We start from the raw sequence: 21,431 nt of genomic DNA on the forward strand, positions 1-21,431 counted from the left end.
TTTACGTTCTGACTTCAGTACAGTACAGCTTAACTGTGAATGTAAGGAATTAACATTTTGCATTGTGAGCCAAATTATTTGTGGCAGAAGGTCAAACATCACATAGAAAATATAAACCTGGATGTTTTAAATGTCAACTTGTTACAGGACTTGTAAGCAAACTTTAAAAAGCTTAAAAAGCTGTTGGCCTCACTTTTGAGGGCTCCAAACACTCCTGCAAACCAACATTAATATTTCTGACCTATACAGACCTTTCAACCCACTGTTCTCTAAAAAAGCTATCAGGCAGTAAGCATATTGTGAAGTACACATGTTTATTTAACATTCCTAAAATAAGTTGTATCTACATATTACATAAATGAATGAAGTCTTAATATAAAATAGAAAACTGCATTGACAGAGGAAATCAAAGTCCATATGGAGTTACTGATCGAAGACCATTTGTTTATGAAATTTTACAGTCATTTCTATAAATGATCTCTTCCAAATTAGATGACGTTTTTCTTTTCTCCTAATCCACACCATTTGGATGACTTTACAAACAGTGGTGTTCATTATAAACTTAAAAAACAGTTACAGCATCTTCTGGCGCACAAGTGGCTGTGGAAAATGAGACAGTCTTTTTTTGTTCTTTCAGAGTGTTCTCTGCCATGTCTGCGGTTTCTTTCTGTTTGCTTTTTGTTCCATCCACTGGACTTCCAAACGGAGAGATGAATTTGATTTCCACTGGTGGAGGTGACCAACTAACTCCAAAAAAACCCTGTTCTCTAACAGCAAGACTATGGATAAGAATTAAAAGGCAACGACTCACGAGAAACTATGGATTGGCTTCTACCTGTGGCTTCTTCCCCCCCACCCCCTCTAAATCAACTACAAAGCTATTTAGGGGCAGCTACATGAGAACTGAAGAAATGGCAGGAAATAAATGTAATGCAGTAACAACCCTGAGAGCAGTCTTCTACGAGAGGAAGTTCTGAAGGGGAATTAAACTACTTGGTTGGCTGCGGACATGCACACTGGGCGTGTTCTTGCCAAACGATCCATTGCTCTAGCTAGTGTGCTTCCAAAAGGAGAGGTGAATCTTGTTTCCACTGGGGGAGGTGACCAAGGACCTTCTTTTCTTGTGGTTCTGAAAAGACAGAGAAGTATCAAATTGATTCTTTTATTACCAACAGTATTTAGTAGAGGAAAAGAAACCCCGTGGAGTTACAAAATCAATGCCAAGGAATTATTTATGGCCTTCTTTGTAGACAGGATTAAGGCAGAAAAGGTACATCACGAAGCTTCCTTCTGCTGTCATTCCTTGCCAGACTGCCCCAAGCATTCTCAGTCACTATTCGCATGAGCTTTTAGAGCCCCTCCCACCTCCCAGGTTTTAAGAGGCAACCGTCCTCAAATGGTTTTCCAGAGGGAACCGGACAACATGGCCAGAAACAAGCAGTTCTCTTTACTCGTTGTCTGACCTTCTCCTGCATTCTATAGGGAACTAAAGACCATAAGAGTGTGGTTTCATAAGGTGGAATAAGACCTTAGATAGGCAGATAGACAGACAGACGGATAGAAGAGTGCGCCATCGTTGCAAAGAGTAGTGCCCACTTGCCCTTTTCTCTCCCATCCCTCTTCTGTTTCCATTAGAAAACTAAACCCCTAAGTGGGGAAAACGGTGCCCAGCAGACCAGCAAGCTGCACAGGCTCAGAAAGTCAGAGCAGAACTGTAGAGCCAAGTGAGGAAGAGGCAGTTCGGTGGCTAAAAGCTGAATCGCTAGCACGACAAAGGAATGCAAATAAGTGCTCAAAAAGAATTTCATACTTGCTTGCTTGCTTCATTTTTGATTTTGCAGCTCTCCCTCTCTTGAGTTTTGGCTTTCCTACAGACTCTCGGGAGTTGGTATCCTCCTCCTCTTGAGTTGGAAGCTCCTGTGTCAAGGCAACAAAAACATTACTCGTGCACAAGTTCTTACACTTCTACAGAACACAAATGAATGTTTCTTTCATGAAGAAGTCATGACAGAGTGATTCCCAAAAGCATGACAGTTTCTCTCCACAAAAACAAACCTTCCCTCTCAAATTCTCCTACCATCCTACAAGCTGAAAGTCTGCAATTAAGAGGTAGCCCACCAAGTAAGTTTAAAGAAAGCTACTCTGCCTTTTGTTAAAGGCAAAGCAACGCTTCCTAATTCTTGACTTACACAGATTCAACGGTGATTTTTGTCGCTAGTTTCCATGAAGGAAAAAAATAATCAAATCATTTAGCTGATTAATTTCAAGCTCTCTTTCGATATACTTTCAAGGAAAAAGGCAAGGCCTTGCTAAGTATGATTTGAAAAAGCGGTACAGAGCAAAAATCAAGAACGTGAGACAACCAGAGGTTTGCTTACTGGTTCTTTCACAATTCGGGAAATGCTAGACACATTTTTTTCCCCTCGACCTCAAAAGAGGGGGCGAAAAGACAGGTTGGCAAGACAAGTCCGGGTCTAAATCCTGAAGCTGCCCAGGATGGTCTGCTTCCCCAGCTAAGAGAGGTTGGTCACTAGGCTGCGCCTCTTCATCCCTGACTGTATTTTCAGCAAATTGTACCTTAAGGTTTTTCCGTTTTCTTGCACTTCTTCTGGGAGTGACTGCCGTTTTTATCTCATGAGCAGTGTCGATCTGGCCCATTCCTTGACACGGAGATGCTCCCAGTGCTGCACTATCTTCAATCCCCTGAAGTTAAAAAAGGTCCGTTAAGGCAATATTCATTACCAAACAGACTAACTTCAAGTCGAGCTAGATGAAACCGAGGACAGTGAAATGCTGCTTTTCCTTTCAGATCACCACTGGGTGTAAAAAGTTAAGACACGTACAAGGTACTCTCTGCTACAGATAACAGTTCATGTGTTGAAGGGATAGAAGAGAGCATTCAGTGCTCCATTTCTGGTGTTCCTCTTCACGAGTAACGATTTGTCCCCACTCGTGGACAAAGTGAGCGGCGTTACAATACAAGCTGCATACACAACTGCCAGTAATCATCCCATTGCAGTACCTTCTGGACCGATTACTAACCCACACGGAGTGACCGACTCTGCACCTAATGGGGCAAAATGTCCCCAACGTCTGAAGTTTCAGTCATGAGAGGTGTGACCGCAACACTGCGCCAAACTGGCCAGGTATCACATTCGGCATCTCGACACTGCGCTTTCAGGAATCACTTGGATTACACGAGACAACACGTATATTTTAACTACCTCCACCTCGTGCTTTCTAGTTCCCTGTACCGAGCAATTCTTCTTTCCTTCTAGATCCTCAGATCTGACGATCCTGAGTGAGATACTCAGGCTTTTATGGTGAGAACAAAAGTAGTATCTGTGACTTATTTCCAGTGACTCCGATGCTCAAGAGAATTTAACCCCTGTGTAAGCACCTTTGCCCAGCCCTCTACGTTATCGTGCTAGCCAACGATGGCAGAAGGAAGAAGCCCCTCTGCAGCAGTCTCCATAGAACCGGCTCGTTTTCTTGCCTCCTGCCTTGTCCAAAGTTGCCAAAGCATCCTATGATAGCAACACACCATGCTTCACAACTAAACTCAAGACATACTAGTCTGCCATAAGCTTTCCTTTCATGCTTACAAATCTACAAACAAGAGAGCAGTGACTACTTTGTCCTCAATTCAGTGAAGGCAGACGAGCCAAAAGCAGGTGTTTACATCTAAATCAGGACAAAACAGTTATAACGAAAGCAGAAAAACCTTCCCCGTACTGCCACACGAATGACTGCAGAAGCTTTGTGACCGTCTCATGTACCCGCTGCCTTCTTCCCATCACAAATTTCCCGTCTACACCATAAGGGATTTACGTATTCCCAAGTCTGTAACCCTCTTCTCTACAGTGTCATCCTAAATCCCAAAGCCGAGACAGCTAAATAAGTGACTGCCCATTTAACTTCATCTCAAATGTGGGACACTGAAAAGCACTTTCTCTTACTTAAGACCGATCTATTTGTGGTACGCCTTCCCTTCAGTTTGCATTTCACTCCTAACTGTTACTAACGATTCATGGTGGATGTCTTCTGAAGAACTCATCAGCACCAGCAGAAGTGAAAACAATGGGGAAGAACCTGGGACAACTGGAGAATCACTAGTTCTAATTTTCAGTCCATGTGAACAACCTTTCAAAATTCATATTTTACAAAGTTCAGATGGTAAAAAAATGTAGTTTAAGAAAAAAAAAAAAGACTTTTAAGTAGCTTGAAGTATCTCGATGCTGAAATTAACTCATTACGGGGAATTCTGTTTATGTTAATAAGGAACAGAGAGTAAACGATCTCAGCACCTAAATCATTCCGACAATGAGTTTGGTTCCCACAGCATTTTGTCATTTGGTAAACGGCCCCCAGTATCGAAAAGCTGCACTCCCCAACTTTTTGTGTTGTCTTTAACAATTAAACGACTTCTTAAGTCAAATAAGAAACTTTTAAGTTCTAACAAACCAAACAAATGTATGGTTATTTTAAAAAATAGTTTAGGCACTTTTGTTTTTCCTACTACAGCCCTCAAAGGCCCCAGTCTTGACGGGTTCTATTCGGTGTTAGAGGTCCACAAAACGCATAGGAGAAAAACAGAACTGCCCTTATGTAATGAGGCTTTAACTTGCGTTCACCAGCTAAAGAAACTGAGACCGTTTTGGGTGCCTTCCAATTGTCAGTAAGACAGGACTGTCCTCCATTTGCAAAGAGTTTTTCTGTTTTGTCGAAAATGGGAACATAGCTGACTTACATTAATTTCCTCAGTTTTAGGAAAATTGTTAGAAACAGTTATTTCTTCCTGCGGAAAAGGAATATTTCCTTCAACTTCAGCTGCTTCCTGCCTACATTCTTGGGGAAATCCATACACTTCTCCTCAAGGCGATTTCCTGAATGAGTACTGACCACATGCCAGTGTTAACTCACTTTCTTCCATGCAATATAAAGAAGTGTATTTCCCAAAGCTATGGGACAATGGGCACACGGCAATTTAATTAGAACTAAGCTTCCCCTCTTCAAGACTGGTCCTAACGCGCTGCTTCCAAAAGGACTGTATATGCAATACTCACGCGCACACTGAAAATATTCCACAAGGTGAACGCAACAGTGTTTCCGTTAAATTCTTTGGTGGTTTCATTTCACACCAAGTTTACCAGCGTCTGGTGTGGTCGGTTGTTGTTGCTGGCTTTTTTAAAATACAAACCTTAACCGCAGGAGGAGTCTCAGGTACATTCAGCTCTGATGCTCCCGCGAATTTCTTGTGTGAGATGGGACCACACATATTTGATCCAAAGGGGCTGGATGCCACGGATGAAGTAGGTGGTCTGCATGGGAACTGCCAGCTACAAGCCCGCACGGGAGAACACGAAGGAACGGGACGGCCCACCAAATCCAGCAATCTGGAAGATTCACAATTTAAAAGATGAAAAGTAATAAATAAATGGGGGGAAAAAAATCACGCTGCGGTCAAGAAATCTGACACGACACATAACAAAAACATTCCAGGAACAAGAAATACAGGTGAACCCTCCCTGTTCAGGTGATGTATCAGGCCCAAGAACAAGCTACAGGCATCTTCTAGTTTCTCAAGTATTTTGGTACATCTCATGCTTAATTTCCCAAACCACTGCCACTGAGGAGAGAGGAATCCCTTGCAAATTGCGCAAGTCAGGTCAGTCTCACGCCAGAAGAAATATCATCTACATTGCAACACTGGCACCACTTCACATTCTCCCCTCACTTGTGTGCCCAAGTTGACCTTTTCTTTCACAGAGACAAAGCGGAATGCAAGCACTTGGAAAACACAGAAAGTCTACACACACACATCCATCCATCCACATACGAGAAGCAACACCTTTTGGAAAAATTCATGCTAGATCCACTATTCCTGGAACATTTTTGTGAAGATTTTGTAATTGGTGTCCCAGCAAACGCATCGCACAACTCTGCATCACGGGGAGTTGATGTTGTGGCTGGCGGTTCTGTAGCTCTAGGACTAGAATTACAAGGAAAATGTAACTGACTCCCATTCCCCTGAAGTCCACACATACCAGAATTCAAGTTTATTTGACCGTGCCACCCGTAGGAAAATCATCGGACAACCGCAAGCCTCTTTCCTGCTCATTAGAATTCTGCTTAAGTTGATGTAAAAAAGACAGAAACGAAGCAGCAACTGGGCAGGAAGCGGTAAAAGATTACTATTCGATCCCATGAGCAAGTCTATCAAAATCTGTACAACGGTACCTTAGTGGTAATCAAAGTTTTTGTGTCAGCCCTCTTAAATTCTGTAAACACATTCACCATAATGGCAATGTGGTATGTATGTGTGTGTGTATATATTCATATATCTAAATGTATTTGCATAAGTGAGATTTTCATAGCAGAACTCTCTCTCTAAATACTCCTTATGAAGGACAGTTTCTCAAGTGTTCTGTATTGTACGTGCAAAAAAGCCAAAGTTTTGTGCAGGTGCACCTTCCCTCCAAAACACTCACATAATGCAAATGGATTTTTCTCTCTCTCTCCACACATGTAGCTCAAGACTGTGACAAAAGGCTGCTTACCCATCGCGTTGGGAGAAACTGGGTTTCTGCTCATTTCCTTCCCAGAATTTTCTGATATTGGCCAATACGTGACTGAGGAAATTTTCTCTTTTACACACATTTCCCACATGAGCTTGTTTCGTTATTGTTGATAATGGCTTTGGTCTTGAGTCTGTAAAGCAAGAAGGGAAACATATCAGCCTTGTGTAATCAAAGTGACAGTGAGTTGTCCGCTATATTCCCTCTCCTAAAAGTTACCTTCTCTTAATACCAATGAAGGCAAACGGTAAGGCTTGGCTCTCTCAACAGCCCGCTTCCTTTCAATTCGAGGAAGGATCTTGCCAGATTGGGCTACTGCAGAACTTCTGGCAACTTTAGAAAAAAAGAGAACAAAAAAGAAATGAATCAAAAATTTCAAACTCAAAAAATAAGTCACCTTAAAAGAAGGCAAGAAGTATTACCTTCAGATGTCCATCCTCTCAGAAGTTCTGCAGAACCTGTCTGGACAGCAGCTGACAATACTGCTTCCACCTGCTCCTCCTAAACATAACAGACAGAATAAAATGAGAATCTTACTTACTTTCAGCACCTGAACCATCAACGGTGAATGTTTGTTTCTAGCTGTATACTCAGTCAGACATCACAAAGTCAATTCGGAGACATGCGAGTCATTCCACACTCTTTGTCTTAATTTGAGCCACAGGCTGGACTGCTCCTTGGTCTGAGGAGCACAGTAACTTTTCCTCTGACATTTCAACTTACTGAAGGCTAATTCTGATCTTTAGATCCATGCCTCTGCAGTACAGGCTTCATGCACTGACTTCCAATTAGCTCTTTTCTGTAACATCCTCTGCCACTACCCATTACGCATTCCGTGCGTGTAAGGTTGCCATCAGGAGTGCAGGAAGGGTGAAAGGTTCCTCCACAAACTTTTACTTTGCTCTTTTGGGGGTTTTGTTTAGTTGGGTTTTTTTAAAGACATTTAAAAGTATCTTTCCCTTCTAGGCAAAATCATTACATTCCAAGGGATTTCTACACAGTGGAACACACATGTGATATTTCCATCTTTTTCTGAAAACTGGTTGCAGGCAAGGAAACACACCAAATGCTATTCACAGAGGCAAACAAAACTGCAAACCAAGCTTCTCGACCCTACTGCTGCAATTTGTCTCACTAACATTCCAAAGGAATCCCTGCTCAAATGCATAACAAGTCTCCGAACGGCACAGTCACAATCCAGCAAAGGCTATTAAAAAACAGACGGGCTGTTCATCACAAAGACTCTATCTCTCATGAAGCTCTTCAGATGAGAGAGAACGGTCGGTGCCAAAGGAAAACCTGTGACAGAGGGGGTGAAGTCACTATGGCGGGATAAAGGAGACAGAAGGCAGTGAGCGTCATGAGATAAAGGTGATGACAGTGTTGCAGCAACAAGAGGGCAGTCTAAGAGGAGTACGTTGGGCTACTGTAGCACGAGGCAAAGGCCGCAGAGGTGAAGATCTGCTTTCACCTGACACCAGTAATCCTTTACCACAGCTCTCTTCCTTGGAAGCAAACGGTCGTGTGTAGTGCAGCAAGCTGACGTTTGCAACAGCTCGCATCCCAGCGAGACACCCCCATTGTCAGCTACTGCACTAAACTTCATGCTTCGAGAAACCGATGGGGATGAAGGTTGCTCTGAGGGAAAGAGGCTTGATGTTGCGCGTGACCAGCACTGAGCGCACGCTTCCTTGTGCATGTCTGTGGCCCAGAATTAAGAGACGGGTCTCTAAAGACAAATCTCTTAGGGCTGTTCCCAGTCAAACTCCATAGTTTGCGGCTAAGCATACTATTTCTTCTGCTAACTCCAGCCAACACTCGTATTTCAGGGCAACTGGCAAATAATACGAAAACCACGTTATCATGTCTTGTAGCCTCTCCAGCCCCGCCAAACCAGAGGGCTGTATCTCCCCCTTGATTCCCTCATATGCGCTCACCTGGCTCAAACTGGATGGCTGGACATCGACGAGTCTTGGAGACAGCAAGCCAGCTACCAGACACCTGTGGTAGCTCTCACCAATGGCTTCAGTCATTGAAGGGACAGATTTCTTCAAAAAATTCAGGGTCTGAAACATCAATCCAAAACTACTGATAAAGGCCGCATTGTTAGTCGGTCACTAAGGGCCTGGGTAACCGCTAAGAGAAATTATAGAAACGTCCCCTTAAACTGTCAGAAAGCCTGCATCAGGAATGTGCTTTGGCTTAGCCATCTGAGTAAGCGTTACTATGCCGAGTCTTAAAGACGGCAGCCAAACTAACAGTTACAGTTTATTTTAAAAATCCCGTGAAACAAAAGAGCAGCCCTTGCAATGATTAAGTATTTTCTAGCTTCTCTCTCGATACACACGCCTTGCTTTTTCCCTGACCACTGACACAAAATGCATTCTATAGCAGCTAAACTAACACACAACTGTAAACCACGCTTTGGAAGATCCTTTCGATGCTTGTTTGTGCAGAAGCTGATCCATGTTGGAAATATTTAGCGAGCTGAAACTTAAGTCAACATTATTTGTCACAATCTGGGCAGTGGCTCGGAAGTTGCAATTGGGCCAAGTTTGGGAGAAAAAAAGTTTCCGTTCTTCTCAAACAGTTAAGTAATTTCTCATTTTCTCCATTCTGGCTCCCTTTTTTCAAGTTAATCGGGGATAAAAACTCTAACTCAGGACTATGCAGGCAGTTTGACCGATGGCTCGTAAAGAAGTAACAGCTTTCCCCGACTTCCACAACATTTCTGTTCTTGCTCCTAGAGCAACATTGCATTCCTTTCTAGACATCCAATCCCTGATCATGCTTCCACAGGAGACCGCGGTGGTTTTACAGTCCCAAGAGCGGACCTAAAGCATGAGCATTTGCATAAATCTGGTGACAGGCTACAATTGCAATTACGCGTGTGGATGGGCAGGAGGAGCATTAAATGGTCTCAGACACTGAAAGCAGTGCAACAGAAAGCTTAGAAAATGTCCACCTCGTGACATTCTCAACAGAGACAGAATAAAAGGTCACCTCCTTCTGGAAGCTGGTGCAAGTCACGTGAACAACTCCGGAGTTCAGCAAGCACGTGCCATCTGCAGAAACAACAAACGTTTGACAACCTTCCAGACTCTCTCAGTTATGTTATGACCAGTTTACATTGTTTACATAGCAGTATCTGGAAAGATAGAACTGAGTACTTTGAGCTTCAGTTCCAAGTCATTTCCTTCTATAACCAGCACCACTTCACAGGCTACGTCACAAAAGCAGCAAAACTCCGCAGACTGCCAGATATATTTCACAAGAGGAAATACCTTGTTAGTACAACGTCATCAGAGTTGGGTTGGGGGTGTGGGGGGTTGGGTTTGGTTTTTGTGTGACAGACAATGAACAAGAGAACCGAGAAATAGCATCTCATTTTAAGCTTATCGCTCTTAAAAGCACTGAAATACCTACCAAAAGTACAGGCACTCGGATTAAAAAACTGCTCCGGTGGTGGATAAAAAGGAGGAACTTCCCGACGTAGACTGTGCTCATGTACCAGAATATCCAAAAGGAGCTCGGGAGAAGTCATGCTTGTCACAGTCTCCAGTGACCACAAAGCAAAATAGGGGCAATCATGAAGGAACTCTTCTGGCCTTAAAGAAAACAAGCGCGTCAGCTAAACGCCGACATTCAAATGAATTATTTGCAGGGATATTGAAAGCAACTTAATAAAAATCTACCTTAGCGAGTCTGGCATTTGAGCATGATACCAGCTGTTAATGTCAAATACGCCCAAATAAGTAGATGGTTTGCCTTGACCGTATGTTTGCACTTGCCAACTGAAGACTGCTACACTGACGTCAGGATATATTGCTGTAAAAGAGAAGACATTGTTTTATTTGCAGAAAATAGGGTAGATCCGATATTTTTAAAACACCACTTTCGATTTTGGCTTAATTTTGTTCTATCACTCATGAAACACAACACTTACTAAGAGTAGTGAAAAAAATTACAGAGCAGCAAACATCTCTGCGACAGGTTTCAGTCATACTGCCCCTTTTGCTTGTTCAAATTGCATCCGTTCTAAGCAAAGTCAAATACACAATTATTAGCTAATTAAGTTCTCCGTACATGAAGAGCTGATCAAGACGTTTAGCTAGATGAACAGTTTAGCAAAAAAAGCATGCTAGGAACACATACATTGCGACTTTTAGAAAGCATACAAATAATTGTCGTATATGCTTGTCTCACACAGCTGGCATTATTCATTTCCAGCTTTGACTCAATGACGAGTTTTAAGAATAGCTCCTTTCCATGCATATTCCGAACGAAAGACCACAATTATCACACCAAATAAACAAAGAAACCCTGACAAACCAGAAATTGGAATAGAGATTTTAACATAAACTATTCACAACATTCACACCTCCACACTTACACACACAACACCAGTTCTCTTAATCCAAAGGCATTTCAGATGAAGACCCTTAAGATCAAAGCCCCTTAAGATCGTTGAGTCCAACCATTAACCTAACAGCGACAGGTCTCTTACGTACCTCCAGGGATGGTGACTCAACCATTTCCCCGGGCAGCCTGTTCCAACGCTTTACAACCTTTCCCGTGAAGAATTTGTTTCTAATACTCATTCTAAACCAGACCTGGCACAACTTGAGCTCATTTCCTCTCATCCTGTTACTTGGGACAAGAGACTGACCCCCACCTCACTACAGCCTCCTTTCAGGTAGCTGAAGAGAGCAAGAAGCTCTCCCCTCAGCCTTCTTTTCTGCAGGCTAAACAACCCCGGTTCCCTCAGCCGCTCATCGCAAGACTTGTGCTCTCCACCTCTCACCAGCTTCATTGCCCTTCTTTGGACATGCTCCAGCACCTCAAGGTCTTTCTTCCAGGGAGGGGCCCAAAACTGAACACGGTCTTCAAGCTGTGGCCTCACCAGTGCCGAGTACAGCAGGACAATCCCTTCCCGACTCCTGCCGCTCACACTATTTCTAAGACATGCCAGGATGCTATTGCTCTTCTTGGCCACCTGGGCACACTGTCGGCTCCTATTCAGCTGCCTGTCGACCAGCACCCCCAGGTCCTTTTCCACCAGGCAGCTTTCCAGCCACTCTTAGAATCATAGAGGAGCGACACCTGGGCACTTGACCCGACCTGGCCAACAAGTCGATTTCATACAACGAACATCACATTCGATATCAATTAGAAACTTTGCTGTGAAGTGCTCTCTCTCCCCTCGATGGCTGTGATCCTGAGAACTTCTTCCCCAAGCTTGTACTGTTGCATGGGGTTGTTATGACACAAGCGTAGGATCTGGCACTTGGCCTTTGTTGGACCTCAGACCATTGGCCTCAGTCCAGCCAGCCAGCCTGTCCACATCCCTCTGTGGAGCCTTCCTACCCTCAAGCGGATCAAGGCTCCCACTCAGCTTGGTGTCCTCTGAAAAATTCTTGAGGGTGCGCTCCATTCCCCTGTCCAGATCATTAATAAAGGTAGGTATTAAAGACATCAGGCCCCAGTACTGAGCCCTGGGGAACACCGCCTGTGAGGGGCTACCATCTGGAAGTAGACACGCAAACAGGTTTGAACAGGGCAAAAAGAGATTCAGATAACATTCCAAAGCAGTGGAGAGAATGATCTTATTGTTCAAAGGTGACAGCTGAAGGAATAAAATGCCTGACCAGCAGTATACAGATGACCCCACCATACATCGCTAGAGCATGTCAGCAAGCGTGAAAACTCACCTAGTTTTTACCTTAAAGAAGTCTCACATAACTTAAGCACACGGTTTGTCTTTTTCAATAATCCCAACAATCCAGTCTGTACAGATATTTAAGGCTTTCAGACCCTGTGGCCAGAACAGCATCCATTGCTTACATTCCAAACCCACGTATTTTAAAATAATCAAACACAGGCATCAGAACAAACCTTCAATAATGCTATCCTCTCTGTCAACAGGGCTGAGAAATTTTTCTACGGTCTGACAGCTGAGTAGTTTAATACTGCTGATCTGCCCTCTCAAGGGAAAGACTCCTCCCGTGAGATCTAAAGTGTACCTCTCGTCACAGTTTTTCAAACCCTGGGGAAACAACAGAAGAGACAAAGGGTCATTTTGAGATAAAAACATACATTATAGCTAAATATGAAAGACACTCTATATCTCATATAATAAGCATATTTTACCGTGTATATTTCCCATGAGCTTATTTGTTACAATAAATAGAAACTACAAATGACATGCAAGAGAATTCAGTGTCAAACCCCAACAGCTAAGTTTGGCGGTACAGACCAGGCACGTTTTCAAACTCTAGCATTTCCCCAACATCATTCAGATCTAAATGTGTTTTGCAGACTTCCTTGCAATGTCAAGGTTTCTTTATAAACCTAAATATATATCTACAAAGAGATATCTGAAATAACGCAGCACGCATGCACACAAAGCTCTTTCCTCCGTGTCTTGGTCACAGAACTGATGAAGTCAGAGAAGTCACGCCATCGCAGCAGCTAAAGCTCTGTCGAGAGGTATGATCTAGAGGCACATCGCCAGAGTGAACGCACATCCCTCGCTGGGAACTACGAGAACTTCTTACTGATGAACAATCTTCTTTCAAACCACATAAGCTCCTGCCACCTCCTCTTCTCATCTTGTCAGAGACTGATTAATGGGTGAACTGGGTGAAATGGGTGAATGGCCCTCAGGTCCTTCACCGAGCACAGCCAACAGCAAAAGGGGAAAACAGAGAGGACATGGGATGCACGTGGCCAAGGCATTTAGGATCACAAAGCACTACAGAGTAAGCAAACTGCTTTGAGATACACTGAAACCCCGGCAGGATTGTGTTCATCCCCTGATGCCACCAGTTGCTAAGTAAGCATTAACTAAAATGAACCGTCTTTCCAAACACAGCATTGCTTCGAACTGTCTGCTGTACGGTGCAAGACTGGGCGTACTGTGGACACCAAACAAAAAAACAACAAAAATCCACCACCACCAAACAAAAGCCAACCCAGAAACGGATCACACCACGTTCTACCCAAGTTTCCTAAAACTTTCCTAAATTAGCATGAAACAACACATTCCCATATGATCTCATAACATACATCTAATTCACCTGAGAAGAGGCAAGCTTTCTCTTCATAGTTCCAGGAAATGTTTCAAATAAATATCAAGGCTGTCTAAAACCAGTAATAATTACAAAAAATTATGGTTTTCACTCCTAAAAAAAATAACAGACGTGCAGAGGAGATGAGGAAAATGAAAACCATCTCTTTGAAAAACTGATGTGAAGCATAGGCAAAGAGCCTCATTTTTGGTACAGAATGAATGATCACTACACCCAATTTTAATAAAAGATGTTGTCCTGAACGAGACATCCACCACTCCAAAAGACAGTTTCATCAGGTAAAGTACTAAAACTCCAGAAACCTGTCAGAGACTAATTTTAAGAGCTAGAAATTTAGACTTTCGTTCATATATGAAGAGCCGGTCCTCCACAAAGAGGGCGCAGAGGGAAAGGGCAAAATAATACCAAAACAATTCCTGCCTAAGACAACTTCTGAAGCAAAGCAGTCTATTTGAAACTTCCCACACTGGGGCAAGCAAATCCCACTTAAGGAACTCCATTGTATGGAAGTGATGAAGGAGGGACTTTATCGACCAGTAAAACAGGAAGAGAGTTTTCAAATGAGATGCACTGGTCACACTCCGATATGAAAGTAGACGCTTTTCTGCCAGTGAGGATGGAAAGAAACTTGTCTCAGACAGCCGTGTAGGCAGACAGTCATGTGGTACCGACCAAGCTGTGATTCCAAGGAAGTGTTCTGGGACTAAAAGTGCCCACGGTAGAGTACAGATCCTGGCCTAATGCACCTTTTGGGGTTTGTCCTGTTGAGAATATGCAAGACAAAGGATCAAAATAGGAGGAAAGGCTTGCTCTGAATTAAGATTACTTTCCCCTCAAAAAGGTTTTGGAAGACTTCCGAGCATACTACTGAATAGAATTCTACATTACACAGATGCGCCCTATATCTGTTACATACCAGAGATATAATGATACCTCACCTGCATTTTAAACGCACCACCTTTGGAGCCAGCTTGTACATTGCTGTATTCTCTTCTGAACGAGTCATCCCACTGTTTACTGTATTTACATATTTTGCTGGCTCTGAGAGTGGATTCAATAGGTAACCCAGCCCAAGAGAAGAACAAGTTATCTTTACAGCTACAAGGTTTCAGGATCATCACCACGTAAGAGACGCTGTAGGTACATTTCATGTGAAGTACAGCTGACAGAGCTCAAAAGGAAACCAAGAAACTAAACCCAAAGATCAGCAAAGAAGAAACAGGTATAGATGACCGTCTTTGGAGAAAGGGAGACAGAGGGAAGCTTATTCAAGTCTGCAGGTTGGTTAAACAAAGCTATTCGAGGCCCTGTCTTTTCTTCCTACATGCCCTCAATTTGCTGTTTAAGAATAATTTTATTTGTAAAAGCTGCTTCCTCTTCAGGAATTGAATTGATAGGGGCTCTTTGCAGACGAATCTAGTTGCAACACACGACACTGCAGCACAAAACTGTACGCCTTGTTTTCAAAAAGCATGCACAAAGGCCAGGCCCAAGAAGACTCAGCAAAAGACTACTTTTTTTCCAGTCAGCTCTGAATTTTGATGGTCAATATTAGCCCTGCGAACTCAGCTGATGCTCACCCACAGAAAATAACTCTTCTTTTCACACGCGTGCACATCTTACCTCATACATGACTTGTCCTGATGCCAAGCACTTTCTGTCACCAAATGTTAACTGCAACAGATGTAAACTCAGCGCATCACCTTCGCTGAAAAGGGTATCAATGAGGAAATTAGATTACAAAGATGCTTTATAATCCTCATAATCATTTCATTAGTTCTAGACCGACGTTTTCTTAATAGCACGCTCTTGCTGACAAGAAAAACACCGCTTCCCAAAACACGGTAACTGGCCACATTTAGCCACTAAAATACATAAGAGGACATTTTGGCACTAAAAGCTCCAAGGGCAAATGCTAACCATACATTTTGAAAGCTTTAATACGTTGCATGGACTAAAACTTGTTGGATAGACTTCTTCACAGCCAAGAGGTCTCGATCACAACTGCTTTAAAGTCAAACTTAAAAAGACTGTCGCTCTCGGAATGGCTGAGATGATGCTGAAAGAGAGAGAGATCTTTCTCCCCTTCCCTTACCACCAAAGTTCCGGTCCCTCTCCTGCACCCACTGCACCCTCCCGCATTCGGATGTGATGCAGTCATCCAGCAGGAAACCGTTGACTTCTCTGCTGAATCCTTCCCTCCAGGTGAGCTGAACTGGCTCACGAAGGCTCACTGGCTCACGACTGCCGAAGCTGGCACAAGGCAATCGCCAATACTGTCACCGCCCTCCTTTAGGGGCAGCGGGCTGTTGTATCGGCACCTTTAGTCTTCTAGATCTGCAGCCTCAGCTGCTTTTAATGGTATTTTAATACCATGCTGGGAGCATCAAACAAACCGTGAAGCAGTCAGCAAGAAACAAAAGGAAATCATTTAAGAATGCAAGCGCAAAAATGCAGCCACGGTTGCTTTGCCTTCTTTCCGAAGGCGGGAACTACCGGGTCCCTCTTCACATCTCTTAAAGCCTGTAAAAATGGCATTGTCAGCTTAAAACCTTCCCTACCTGACAGAATCTCCTGCATAGCTCAAGAAACAAAACAAATATACCTGTATCGACTGTATGCCGACAAACATATTAAAAAAAAATAAAATTCAGTGGCTCACTGAAGTGACACTGAAGTGTTTATTCACCTTTCCTGTGTAGACTGAACAGCCCACAAGTAGCAACAATTGAGAGGATCATTCTCAGGCTCTTGAAAAGTGACAGCATAGACAGGAATCCTTCCTCCTTCAAGCTGAGAGTGGTGCCTACAACGTTAAAAAAAAAAAAAAAAAAGAAAAAGAAAAAGAAAAAAGAAAAGGTGAGCCTACCGGCCCTAACTGTTTGTAGAAGGGTAGCAGCTTCTTCCATGAAAAGAAGACCTTACGAGCTTATCCTCAAAGTACAGAAGGTCATACTTCCATCTCAAACAAGTGAGTCAAGGAAGAGACAACTGTATATGCAACAGTCAAGAGGTGAGGAAACTCCTGTCCAGCAAACGCAATAACCTGGGCTTATGTCCTCCTCTGCCTCAGGAGGAGGAACATCATAAAGGATTACTTCAGCAGCCAGGCAAAAGATTGCTCCTACTGTTGTAGCCTACTTCAATATTGAACTTCAGATGCAGCATATCTTCTGAACAAATTTAAAACAGTGCCAAACACAAGTAGCTTCTCATTTCTTGGACTACACAAAGCATTTTTCTTCCAGACTTGTGAATCTTATTGGTACCTTCACAGTCCATTCTTGCCACCTAATTATTCCTCCACTGGCTATGCATCCAACAGCTTCTGGTGAGTCGCTGCAGATGTGCTGAAGTGAATCCCTGTCTGAAGCTGGCCAAATATTTCAAGTGAGATTGCTCTTTGGCAGATCTTAAATCACCTCTTAATTTTTCTTACTTATAAATTTACACCTCCCTTATTCTCACCGCCAAGTGTTGCAAGCAAACTTTCATTCACATGCATCGTTGCCTCGGAATGGGTCAATCTCTGATTTCAGCCAAAGCTGACGTGGAGGAAAGAATATATTTTCAGACACAGATCAGCTACTGATTTTTCGTCTCTCACTTGTTTCCTCCTGCACATTTTAACGACTAGCATCACCAAAATCACACCACTAACATACTTCAGCCTTTCAAAGTATGCCCTAGGTGCAGTTACTGGATCTGAAAAAGAGTTCCTCAAATCAGTTTCATCAAAATACGCACACAGGGAAACAACGGTTTCACTGAATACTACTGGTAGAACAGACTGTCTGATAAAAATCGGCTCTATCGCATCCCAGCTGCTTGACGTGGAAAGCATGCTTCTTTGGGTTACAATTCCTCAATCCACAGGCACAATAAGGAAAACAATCCCAGTGCACGCAGGAGAAGGCCATCCACTTAATGCAGGTGTGACTTAAAAGGTATTGCAGAAGAGGATTTCTACACATTCCAAGATTGTACTCATACTGGGTTCAGTCCCTGAAAAAGTCCTCTTTAAATTCACATACTTCCTTAGGCAAAAAATGGAGACCGCTGCCCCTCCAGGCGTGGCCAAGGGTAAAGGCCTACTTACTCCCTCTTCAAAGTCTTCATGTTCCACAGTGACAGGTAGCCGTCTGAAAAACCCACAGCGAGCTGATTGCTTCTGCTTATGTAGCACAGGGTTGACACTGCTGTTCCGGAAGGATTTTCTAAATAAAAACAGAGACATCTCCCTTCTCTGGTCACAGCTTCTCTTCTCTGTGGGACTTGAGCAGGACTTCTAGTGACAACTTCCAGATCTACACACACAAAACAAGGAATGCGTGATGCCATTTAGCGTGCATTTTATACGCTGACGTCACAAAACCCATAATCTAAGTAGACCGTCCCAGGCAAAATACCAATTTATGCAGCACTTTTTTTGCCATTTCCATTTTGTACGTCTTCAAAGAACATAAGAACTCTCTGATCGGACACGCATTCTCACTCGTAGGCAAAAATCAAGTAGAAGCGTAACCTTCATAGACAAATTCCTCTTGGACTCCATACATCAGGAGTTTGGGCCTCACAGTGAAGCTATTTGAAGTGACACCAACTCCTGAAGCCACTGTTGTAATAGTTGAAACAGTGGATGCAATCTGAATACACCAATCAGAGATTTCATTCATCCAAATGCAGGGGTTTTGACAAGTTGGATTTTTTTTAGAAAACAAGCCTAGAATTTGCCCCAAGTCACTTAAGACGAGCCAAAGAACGTTCCCAAGAAATAGGGCACCTCCGACACAACTTCCTACCAGGCAGCTGCACCGACTCAGATGGTAAAACTCCCGCACCTCACTGGCAAGAACCATAATGACACAGCGATCTCGGTGGGAGGGGGCATTTATAACACTAGAAGGAGTAATCAGCCACTCCTAGCTTTAATCAGTTCAGGACTATACAATGTCAGACCGCCACCTGCAGTCAGTACTCACAAATGTCTGCACACTAGTATCTTCAAAGCGGGATGCATACTGCTTCTTTAAAAGACACACATTTTCTTACACCTCAATTCATGTTTAAAAACTGAAGCTTACCCAATGCTTCGATATCGTTCTCACTGCAAGACAGATCATCCAAACAAAGGTCAACCAGAAGTAGATGACCAACATCTGTAGCCACTGCTGCCACTCCAAAGAGCCATTGCAGGCTCTGATGAAGGTGCTGAGTGCTCACACTGGCTCCTCCGTGACTCGTTATGGGCTCTATAGCAGTTACCTGCAGGAAAACTACAAGTTAATATTTCAGCTGTTTGACAACCCAAGTCGAAATCATTCAAAAGGGAAGCCAGAACTGGCACATCACAAACAAGAAAGTAAATACAGGAGCATAAGACTTAAAAACAAAGCATGGTTTCCGATTCTATCAAGGAAAAAGAAAAAGAAAACAGCCCTGTACAAAAATCTCTTATTGCCTTCCCTTTACTGTATTTCCTACAGCTATTTCACGGAATTAACTTCAGCTGAAAAGGTGCAGTCTATTATTACAGCTTACCAACTTCCATTTCCTACTTAGAAATAATGAACTATGGAAGGAAGAAGCGCGCGCTGCTCTCTAACATGCCAAGCAGTCGGCATGCACCTCTGTTACAAGGTGAGGACAGATTTTTCAGCACGTGTTGCAACACGTCCCAGGACAATACCCACTGCCAGAGCAGAGCACAAGCACAGGAAGACTCCTGCACTGAAGCTATACAACAGAAGGACACAGGCTATCGTTTAGCCCTCTCACAAAATGCAACCCAATGCAAACAGGAAGCTTTACATCAACAACAAACTGTTACAGGAAAATAAAGCAAGGGAGTGAACTTCACAAGGTAGTCCATTTTTTATCTTCTATTTTTACCCCCAGAGGTGGGGAAAAATAACCAAACCCCAAAGCCCCAAAGGTTTCTCCTCTCCCCTATCAAGCACTTGTTGCCACTACTCTGCCTGGCGACCTGCTCCACAATTTACCTTTCATCTTGCTCACGAATTCTAATCTTAGAAGCACCCGGAGCAATTTAGACCACTGTCATTTCCTGTTTCAGATTCCCTCTAAATCAAATCAAATTTCCAGTCTTCTCTCCTACTCGAAGGACTATCGCAAGCGCTTTGATTGTTCCAATTCTTGCTGCTCCAAGTCTTGAGGACTGTTATGAGGGAAGCAGAAATACGCTACACAGCTTGCTGCACAATTAGCCAAAGTTCAAGTGTCGCTTCCAACTTCTTTCTCTTCTAAGATTGTTTCCGTTGTTCAACTGGCGCCAAATGAATCTTCTCCATTTGTACATACGGTCTTCCAACAACGTTTCCCGATTTTAACACTGCCATTTACCACCTAGAAGCTCCTGAAACGGCCTAGTTTTCCACTGCGCTCTGCACAGGCTTTTCATATGCTCCTAGACTAATGCCGACTCATTCTGGGAATGAACTCAGAAAACTTTTCTCAGCTCACAGGATCCAAATGCTACCCCTCTGCCTCATACAAACCAGGAAAACTTGGGAAATTACCATTCCATACTTCTGAAACATACAACCATTATAAACCCATTTAACAGAACTAATGTTTTTAATTCAGAGTTGCTTTTACTAGAAACCAATTCCAATAAGACTCCTTTAACATTTTCAGTTTTCTGCTGCATTTCACATGTATATCATCCAGAGGGTAAAAAGAGCTGTTGCCGTGACCAAAAAAAAAAAGCCAAAATTCTTTCTAAGCTTCTAAGTTCCGTTTTCTAAGTCATTCCTTTTCTCTCTGAGCAACTACACACCTACTCTTCCACTAAAAGACAGTCATACAGTCACTACACATACCCTGTATTAATACACTCATGGCTTGACACCTCGGTCCGGAATTACTTGAAGTTGCTGTTAACCTGGATAACTTTGTTGTCCACAGAAGTCAACAGTCCAACCAGCAACACCTGTGTCCTGCCTATGCTCACCTAACCTCAGAGCAAAAAGATAGGAAGCGAAATGAAAGCAACAGACCAGACAGGTTTGTAATCAAGAGCATTCAGGCCATAAGAGCAGAAACTCAGATAAGCTTTGGCTTTATTCCCAAATTCACAACCTTCATCACACAACAGCCAACTTGTCCCCCCAAGGCTTCGTCATATTTTCTCCTCAACCACTCTTTTTGTGGTATGGAAAGACTCCCTGATACAACTGAGACTTATAACTCTATTTGGTTTCAAAACACTTCTGTAGACACAGACTCAATACATGACATGTTCCTTCTTCCCCTTTCCTGTTCTTCTTCCCAGCTTGCTTAGATTTCAGAAATAAAACTTAATAAAGCTACGTCCTTTTTCACACACATAATTTACTTATTGATTATACGCCTATGCCAGCACACAACTTGTCTTTCCAGCTACAACTCTCAGATTTACCCAGACGGTAGGCAAACGCACCCAGTGGAGCACCAACCCAACTCTTCGCTTTAGAAAGTACCGCAATACAAGTGCTTGAGACGAGTAAGCACACTGTAGCATTACAAACAAGCAAAACAGAAACTGTGGTCTGCTCTAAAGTCACCTGCTTGCTAGGCTGAGATTCATGGGAAAGGGTCCAAGTCATTTACAGCACAACTATGGAAGACCGAGATCTTTGAAAGACGGAATTCCTGACAGAAATTTCATTCTGACAGAAAAAAGCATTTCAGAAATTTCTGTTACAGACCTGTTAAGGGGTAGTGATTTATTTTTTCACTCGTGCCAAAAAAAAGGTATTTT

The 21,431-nt window shown here is 43.0% G+C and overlaps 1 protein-coding gene across 1 annotated transcript; it reads right to left on the minus strand.

Moving 5' to 3' along the window:
• Positions 1–241: 241 nt before the first annotated feature.
• Positions 242–8,731, minus strand: LOC309684778 (uncharacterized protein; the record flags this gene model as incomplete). Its single annotated transcript, XM_082500644.1, has 6 exons — positions 8,516–8,731; positions 7,001–7,079; positions 6,798–6,911; positions 6,561–6,711; positions 5,277–5,396; positions 242–278 (listed from the first exon to the last, which is right to left on the minus strand). The coding sequence occupies exons 1-6, from the start codon at positions 8,651–8,653 to the stop codon at positions 242–244; spliced, it is 639 nt and encodes a 212-aa protein (XP_082356770.1). The 5' UTR covers positions 8,654–8,731.
• Between the last annotated feature and the right edge of the window lie 12,700 nt (positions 8,732–21,431).

Source organism: Vanellus vanellus (assembly GCF_965231255.1).
Source record: "Vanellus vanellus genome assembly, contig: HAP1_SCAFFOLD_179, whole genome shotgun sequence".
Lineage (NCBI taxonomy): Eukaryota > Metazoa > Chordata > Aves > Charadriiformes > Charadriidae > Vanellus > Vanellus vanellus.